General features: G+C 35.1%; 1 protein-coding gene across 1 annotated transcript; it reads right to left on the bottom strand.

Annotated features, from left to right (window-relative positions):
• Positions 1 to 4703: 4703 nt before the first annotated feature.
• Positions 4704 to 9479, bottom strand: LOC117123140 (interferon-induced very large GTPase 1-like). The gene has a single exon (XM_033268989.1). It carries the CDS (start codon positions 9477 to 9479, stop codon positions 4704 to 4706), a length of 4776 nt encoding a protein of 1591 aa, XP_033124880.1.
• Between the last annotated feature and the right edge of the window lie 372 nt (positions 9480 to 9851).

The following is a 9851-nucleotide window of genomic DNA, read 5'->3' as shown; positions in this document are numbered from 1 at the left end:
CTTGCCACCACTTCGTACAGGTGCAGTAGTGGTAAGAACATGGATCTATTAGTATTAAATAGCTCCATGGTAAGAGTAAGTATTCCATCGTGAATTTTATGCTGCTGTTAATGTTTCACTGCTTTTTAAGTGATTTACGGCAAACTGGGTTAGCCAACTGGATTCGGCAAACTGTGTTTCGGCCAACTGGGATTTATTCTTTTTAAGTCGGCAAACTGGCACTCGGCAAACTTGGATTCGGCAAAGTGGTCTCGGTAACCTGACATTCGGCAAACTGGATTTTGACCATATGGCCTAGATCCGTAATTTTTGCCCTACCTCACATGGAAATGTACTGAATACTCAGTACGTTTTAAAACGTGCTTAGTACGGGTTCTCGGGTGGGACTCGAACCCACGATCTCCAGATCACTAGCCTGGCATCATACCTCTAGACCATTGAGCTTATGCTTGATGGCCAGGATTGAATTCGATTCGAGTCCAAGTAGGCAGCAGGTACTGTAGTGTTGATAACAAATACTATCAATAGCATACGTGTTTGACCCGTTTCTGTCGTTCGGGATAATTTAGATCGCGCCTAAACGGATATCTAACATTGGATAGTGAACAACTCATGCAAAATCGAAAGGAGCATCCATAAAAGGGTGTCTATTACATGGATACACAAATATTATGAAACATAAACAACATTTTCGGTTAAACATAAATAATTATAAGGTAATAGAAAGTTAGCCAGCTAGTACAACAATGAAAAAAATGTTACTGTGGTAAAACAATTTTAGCTTTATTACACAAAAATATATTATAATTATTTTTGTAATAAACATTTAACCCAATTTTGTGATTTTTATTCCTCATAATATCAAGCAAGAACATTTAATATGAAAAATCATAAGAGGAATGATCATCATTATTATTACCGCCACCCGCACCATCATCATTAAATTATAATTGTCAATACCATCATCAGAATTAACATCAGAATTAAAATTACCATTAACATATCCGCAAAAAGCAATAGTATAGAAAGTTAGCCAGCTAATACAACAATGAAGAAGCAGTCAGTCAGGCAAAATATCAAGCAAGAACATTTAATATGAAAATCAAAGGAAGAATGATCAACATTATTAATACCACCACCCTCACCATACATTATAATTGTCAATACCATTATTATTAATATCAGAATTAGCATTACCATTAACATAACCGATATATTTACCAATAACATTATCATTATCTTAACATTACCATTAAATTTATCATTACCATTCCCATTAACTTTACAATTACGAATACTATTATCGCCACCCCTATTACATCATTACCACCAAAATCATTGTCATAGTTATTATCATTATCCGTTATCATATTGGAAATTTAGCATATCAACACTAATTGTAGTTACAACTCTATTTATGTCAACTGATACTATAAGCAGGCCCGTAGGTAGAATGTATTCCTATGTATTGTATTCGACATGAACTAAAATAAGGCTTTTATATATATATTATAACAAGTGTTGTTTCATTCATTCATATATTCTAATTAGGACGATTGTTCCTTGAAAATGACAAAAAAATTATTTTGAAATTAACAAGTTTATTTTGCAGTAACATACAATTTTTAACTTGAGCATAAAATTTTAAAAATATGTGCAATAATTTCTGTATTAGATAATGATAATAAAAATAATAAAACACTTTCCGTGACTGAATTTTGGCCTTTTCCCCTCACCGGCAATCTTTTTTATTTCATTAATATTTTATTGTATTTTTGCCTGTGTGAAATCGAATAGATAAAATAAATAAAAATGTGTTTATATCATTTTCGCTGTAAAATTATAGGTGAACAATACATTTGTTTTTCTGTGTTAAAGTTTATAATTTGTATGTTACTACAAAATGAGCAAGCTGATTTTAAAAAAATAGAATTTTTTTTTCTTTAATTTTGCATGACACTACACATCTTTAATACGTAATCAAAATAAAAGCTGATGCGAACGTGTAATACAGCAAGACCAGTTCTTATCACCATGGTGATCGACAGCATGGACGTTTTGTTCCAGACGTTTTCCACGTCTCTCCTTTCACATTAGAATGGCCATTTCGAACTGACGTGCACGCAACACTACAAATAATGTCATACAAGCCAACTGCTAAAATAATTATGATTTAGATTATTTGTAAGGCGGTACTCGAGCTTAAGGCAAGTAAATTGTAAATTTGTTAACATGCCTTCTGTGTTTTCTATTACAGTATATTAATCATGCCATGTGTAATTTAGCTCACACAGAAACGATGCAAAATTTACAACGCATCCTACCCCTAGAATAAATATGAATTTCTTACTCTGAATTCAAAGTTATATGACTTTAGTGTCTTTCTAAAATATCACCTTTTATATATCTATTAGGCCTAATATCTATATATTCAACTTTGTATTATTTTTTTTGTATTAAACATTCAGCTAAACTTTGTGAATTCTATTCCTCATAATATCAAGCAAGAACATTATACTATATGAAAATCATAAGAAGAATGATCATCAATATCACAACCACCACCCTTACCACCAGTGGAGTGGAGTTGAATAGCTCAGTGGTTAAGATGCTTGCCTTCTGATCCCAGGGGGACCTTGGTTCAATTCCTGTCACAGCAGGACTTTTTCTCATGGCTAAACTCAACTCCACTCCCTAAGCCTCATAAAGAGACTTAGTTTATAAAAGCTTTCTCATCCTGTACGTGGCGAGTGTACTTGCTGTTGGATTGAAGGAAATGTAAAAAAAAATCATTACATTATATTTGCCAATACCATTATTATTATCATTAAAATTAGCATTAACATTAACATAACCAATATATTTACCATTAACATTACCATTACCTTAACGTTAGCTGAACTAGATGATAAAAAGTGGCGAAAGAACATCAATTTTGAAAAATTATAAGAAGAATGATCATTAATATCATTACCACTACATTACCACGTTCTATACCATTATAAATTGTAATACCATTATTATCATTGAAATTATCATTAACATTAACAATATATCTATCATTAATTAACTACCATTATCATTACCTCTACTACAACTATCATTACCATTAACTTTACAATTAAGAATACAAAAACCCTCACTACCACCATCATCATTATCACTACCATTATTATCATCATATTTATCATCATTATCCGATATCATATATCATCATTGGAAATCAGCACCAACACCGATTTTAGCGACAGCTCTATTTTTGTCAACTGTTAAATAGGCTCTTAGGCAGGATTTTATTTTTTTTTCTACCAAAGCGACCTTAAGTAATCGCCGACAAAGACGCTTTATTTAATGAATTTCTGAAACACAAAATCCGTGAAAAAATCAATTACCATTTATTTGAATGTTTTGGATACATAAAAAATGTTATATACATTACATCTGAAGGCCTACCAACTAACATCACTTTTTGTCTATGCATATATATTTTCAATCACTGCAACTGATAAACACAAATACTTTATGCGTCATTGATAAGGCCTATATTAAATTTAAGAATAAGCGCTCCTTTTAATTTGAACAAGCACTTCCCGATGTTAATTAATTAAAAAATCCTTACGGGGTGGATACACATTTTCAAAATGAGGATATTTTCTCCTGGATAGATGAGAGCTCGTTATTTTAGTCCTAGCCCTATTTTTCTTTTTTTCCCCGATAATTTGCACTCTAGCACGTTTTCATCTGAGTTTGCAAGAGCACCTGAAATTATCCTTCTAATCTCAGTTGGCAGATAGATGTCAACAAGTTTATACACCACCACCACCCTAATTTCATCTACTTTCAAAACTAGCATTTTTTGTCAAGAGCCATGCTCTCTGGGCGATTTCTTTTCTGCACCAGAACCATTCGTAATCTTCAGTTTCCAGATGTCCTTATATAATAATTTTTCATTCAAAAAACACCTCTTGAATTTTCCAGGTTCCTTTAAGATCCCTCAATTTTCATAAATATCCATAAGCGCCCCTAAATTTCCACTTTGTTTTCATAAGCGCCCAGTTTGGATAAGCGCCTGGTTTGAATAAGCTCCCTCAAAAAGTGCAAAAAATATTATGTACATTTATGGTTAAAAAAATTATTTAAAACAGATAATTATTTGAAACAGAAATTAAACAAAATCTTTCATATTTATTTTGGACCGTAAATATATAATTGATGTGTAGCTCAATACAGGGGTGCCGCCAGGATTTGCCCGACGGGGGTGGTTGCGAGGTCCCCGACGGGGGTGGGGGCGGTGTCCCCGACGGGGGGGCGGTGCCCCCGACGAGGTGTCAAATTTCCCTGACGAAAGCAAAGTGGGCGTGGTCGAGCTTCGATAAAAAGGTTCCGGAAGTGGTCCTGGGGGCGAGGTCCCCGAGAATTTAGACAATTTAAGTTTATCAAAGGCTTATTTAATCGATTTTTGAGTCTGATGTAAAAAATACATGCAATATTTTTTTCTCCCCGACGAATTGTGCTTTTTCTCTCCAACGGGGGAGGGGAAGCTCTCCCCGACGGGGGGCCCCGGCTGTCCGACAGGGCCCTGGCCCCACGCTCACCCCGCCCCCACCCCTGCAATACCGTACCAAATTATACGTATATAATACATATTCCTTTACTGATACCTAGTTGAAACCCTTCTAGCAAAGTTGAAATACATTGTTTTCTTAAAGATTGTACGTTTTTTTCAATTCTGCTATTGCCAAATCCAATGTAATTTGCTTCCATCCATCTGGAATATCAGCTGGCTGACAACCGTAGTAACCAGCAAGATCGTTATTGTAGGTTGCCATAAACCATTTCCAGTACAGCTGTGACTGACGTGCCACTGGCTGGATCTTCCAGGTTTTGTAGTATTCATTAACACTTTGGTAGTCGCAATAAAGGTGTGGTATCCTGTTAGTTTCTTCACATACGAACGTTGCATTTGTCGACATAACATTTGTTGTGCAAACGTTGGTAACAAGTTTTTTAGTTGCCAAATTATGGTACCCAGACACTCCTTGGGGTCGATGATAACGTGTGCGATGTTCATCATTGTTACCAAGTTGTAAGTCACATGGTGTTTTGCAAAATATACATAACTCATGGCATCCAAGAAGATCGTTTTTTAAAAACTTTCGACATGGCTCGAGTATGGCGTCTAGAATATAAACACCTTTGAATAATTTCATGATATTATTTTTAGATTCCTGTAATTTACTTAGTAACCTCTCCTTAAAATCGTCCACATCAAAACAACCATCTTCATTAAAAAATCTTAGTTCTTGTTTAACATCCAGGTCTTGGCTGATTTTTTCGACTAATTTTGGCCACCAAACAGTAATCTTACATTTACCTTGGTAGTGTTTACATGTGTCATTAATTGCTTGCTCTGCATTGGCATAAAGACTGTTCAATTTGTCATAGTATATTTCTTCTAAAACGGTTTTCCCATTTTTCGTTGTTCCTTCACATACGTTGTGTATACATTCTCCAATATAGGTGTCCATACACTGGTATGGATTCGGCAAGTAAGCTCTGTAAGAATCAAAACAATTTTTATTCGCCAGTTCAATTAAGAGCTGTGCATGAAATGCCATCTTATTTGCAAATGCTCCACTTTTAGTTTTCTCAAGCACTCCATGTTTACACTTGCTTGGAAGAGAAATTTGAATGGCACTTTCCAACTCTCGAGATACCATAGAGGCAGCTTTGATGCTTATTTCTACCGCCATACATTCATCTTTGAACATTTCCCACAATCTGACCTTTTGTGTATTTTCCATGTATAATTTCATGTCATTTGCCTGACAGTACTTCATGTTTAACTGCCTTAACTTTGGTAAGGTCGACCAGAGTATACACATCGCTACCCGATGCTTCCCGATGTCTCTAAAATTAACCCCACCATCTATCGTTACATTTGTCAAGCTTTCTGTTATGAAATCAAACAAATCATTTCCAAATATCTCACTATAGTTGTTACCATCATGACCGTGACTCAAAATACGTTCAATTACGCTCGATCGCAATGTTGTTGCAATTGACTCTGCTTTGTCAATACATGTATTTTTACTAAAGTTGCGACCCCAAATCCTTTTAACCCCTCTTCCAAACCAAGAGCCAAAATCTAAATCTTCCTCGGCTACCATTATTGAAGAATAAACTGATCTATTGGATGTTTTACGAAGCATACGTGTTACGTCCCTGTCGAACATTCTACGTTCTGATCGAAATATATTTTGAAGAGATACTTCTATATTGATGTTCTTTTCGAAACAGGGTATAACATCAATCCATTTCTTCCATTCATCATCAAACTTTCTTTTCAGTTCTGCTACTGATAACTTTTTACCTCGGAATGTGTCAGCCAGGGTTTTAGCCTTTTCTAAGATATCTTTTTCATTTTGTTTTTTTCTTGAGTCAATTTCAGCTCTTCCAATGATATTCTTTTTTATAGATTGAAATTCATCTATGATTTCTTTTCTTAAAGTTACACATAGTTCATCTCTCTTTATTTCTGTCTTACCCTTCCATTGACAAGCCTTTGAATGTTTTGAGAAATACTCCTCCAGTCTCGTACAGAACGTTGTTACATCTTCGTTGAATTTATCGGTTTGCTGTTGTAGTATTGTTTTACCTTGGTTCTCTATATCATTAGCTGACAGTATATTACACTTTGTCTGAAGATTGTCGCTGTAGGTCATTGCGTTTCTCCTTAGTTTCCGAGAATGCTCCAAGTATACCAATTCCAGAGCACTAAAAGCCTGAATAGCGATATTATCCGTAAAACTGAACACAAAATTCTCGCTGAGAATTGCTTTCCAGAGATCCGAAAGCCTTTGTTCGAAATCTTTCACTTCTTTAAGATGTGAAGTTCGCAAGAAGCACATGATCTGTCTCTTTACATTCTGGATACATTCACTATAGCCTGGATTAGGAGGTGCTAATGGTGGATCTCCTTTCCAGAGGCTAGAAACGTACATCACGTGTTTAGTTTCCTGAAATTGAATTATATCAGAAAATCTTTTGTATATGTGACTACAGTTTTGTGTTTTTGCCGCAAATTTTACGGATTCATCCAATATTTTTTGTAATGATCGTACTTGAGTGATATTCATGTTAGATGCTGTAACATCTGTGACATTCTGATGTACTAACAAACAGCTTGGTTTAATGTTTACACACTTCATTTTTATTAAAGCGAAAGCAGCAATCTCTAGAATGCCTTGCATTTCCGCTGAATTTTGGCCCATGATATTAATAATTGTAGCATCACCTAAACCAATCACAAGAGTAGCCATTTCATTGTCACGGATGTAAGAAGTACGGTCGTCTGCTAATTCCAGAGAATTTAGTCCCTCCGTATCAACAACCAAGATGTAGTCACATCCTGTATTTTCTTGTAAAGATGTGTCCACTGTCACCAATTGTGCAAACACACCTTTAGTACACCTACCGTCACTTACAGCAAATTGCAAACCAAACATTGCATTAAGCATAGTTGATTTTCCGCTACTCTGGCAACCAAGCACTGACAACACAAACAATCGTTTACTACCGATTATTTCTGTAAGGGACGTCAAAACAGCTCCAATCCAAGTTAGGGGAACACGTGACGCGTCACCATCCATCAATTCCAAGGGATGACCATTAAGTAACATTTCAGCTGCAACATATGCAAATTGACGAGTTGAATCATCCAGTAGTTTCAAATCTGATTTCATTTCGTATATTTGCCCCATCTCTCTAATGAAGTGTTCTAAGCCCAATGAAAGTTTAGAAATCTTACTTTCGAGATCATTTAGTTCTCTTTTCCTTGATGTTAATTCTTGAATTTCAGTGTTTGGATTCTCTCGTATATCACAAAACGTTTTCCATTTGCAGTTGTATTCCTGTCGTATAGGGTGAAGTTGGTCAATGCCGTACCTGCCTAATATCATCTTAAGGTAGCTATGAAAATATTTTCTCTCTACTTCTCGATAGGCATAAGACCTGTTGAATAGCTTTATTACCTCAGGATTTCGGTCGAATATGTTTTTTTGCTCATTACGCAAACACAATATGTCAGAGTCTATTTTGTCATTGTAATCCTCTATTTGCATGTCTTCTTTGTGTTCCAACAAATACCGTTCCTTCTCCTTCTTTCTAATTTTTATTGCAATCTTTTGCAAAGGTAGCTGTTTTTCTTTCTCTATCGGTTTTATACCACCTATCATCATATGTGCAATAGATTTTCCTGTAAAACACTCCTGTGTTCGGTCGTCGATTTTAAAACAATTATTTTCCGCAAATTCAACACACATATCAATAGATTTATCAGGTACAATACAACGCCCATTTCCTTCACAGATGTCTTTTAGCAATCTTCTGATATCCTTACTTATTTGCACATCATGTTTATTTAAAGAGTTAATGCACCCTACTTGCTTATCCTTTATCCTAGCGCATTTTTGCTCCAATGAGATAAGTGATTCTTTTAAACATTTTCCAGGTTTTCCATCGACTACAAGAATCAAGTGGCCTTTTTGCTCGTACAATTTTTCAAATAAAATGAGGTCTTCTTTCTTTTGATTATCTGAAGACGTGAAGGCTATAGTTGCAAGTGATATTTCCGATATAAAACGTGTTTGGCTTTCAAGTTCAGATGCATTTCCTCTTAAATTGATGAAGGTGAGCGGTTCATGTATAGTTTCGTGGATTTTTCCAGTTGGACGATACCACGAAATTTCTAGTAAACCATTTGAAATGTTTCTTTTCAGATTACCTCCATCGCATTCATAATGGAAGAAAATGTCATGTTTTAGATCGCTTATAACATGGTTGAGTATTTTGGATTTTGATAACTGAGGCCTTCCTACGCGAATTGCGGATATGATCGGTAAAGGATGCACGGCCATTGATCGCTCAAATGATGCTCCTGAACGTTTCCATTGCTTAGTTAACGTACTCATCGCCCATAAAAGCATTTCAATTTCATTTGGATTGGTGTTGATTGGCAATAGCAGTGGAATGGCAAGCTGACAGATAGACATTTTTTCTACTAAACTTTGTCTCAGGAAATCATCACAGCACAAAAAAAGAGCTACCATGGCGTCTAAGGGACTGATGCGTCCAGTGTCGTAGCAGACGTCTGTTTCATCTAAACAGCTTTCCGAAAATGAAAACGAGTCCCCCATTCCAGCAGTCGATGGTAGATTTTGGCTAACTTCAAAACACCTGCCTTCATAGTTATACATCATTATATTTTGCAAAATAAACCAAGGAATCTTGCCAGGATCCTTGAGATCGTCGGTTGAAATTTGATATTCCTGAACTGCTAGCGCTTTTTCACGAGTTAAACCTTTGGGGTAATACTCTTGTAACTTCAGTTTTTCAATGACTTGAGGATATACAGAAGTTCCTGTACTTTCCTGTACAGGAGGGAGAAGATCATTATCATCAGGTATATTTGCCGCCATATTACTTTCCATCTGAACAAGGTCAAATGATTTTCATCTAATAAAAAGAAATGAAAACAAGTTGATAACGTGTAAAATTGTTATATAATGAGTAATATTTAAATAAACCATTACATAATACGCAAAATAAAGTTAAACAGTATATTTTTATTTATGGCATATCGATATTATGACAGATGCATCTATAATATAGGTTTTACTTCTTAGTATAAAATGTATAAAACATTTGTTTAAATAATTTGTACATATGATTATTCGTAGCAAAGAGGAATATATCTTTTATGAGCAGCATCATTAAAATGATCCATTCTTATATGAAATTATAGGTATACTTGTTAGATTATGAGTAGCCATAGTAGACTTGGAAGCAAA

This window comes from Anneissia japonica, unplaced genomic scaffold, assembly GCF_011630105.1.
Source record: "Anneissia japonica isolate Jap-2015-1 unplaced genomic scaffold, ASM1163010v1 scaffold46999_len21903_cov106, whole genome shotgun sequence".
NCBI classification, from domain to species: domain Eukaryota; kingdom Metazoa; phylum Echinodermata; class Crinoidea; order Comatulida; family Comatulidae; genus Anneissia; species Anneissia japonica.
This window is presented reverse-complemented; position numbering and strand designations above follow the sequence as displayed.

Bases quoted from the DNA above. Each gene is read 5' to 3' on its own strand.
- LOC117123140 (XM_033268989.1), bottom strand. From the start codon at position 9,479: ATGGCGGCAAATATACCTGATGATAATGATCTTCTCCCTCCTGTACAG.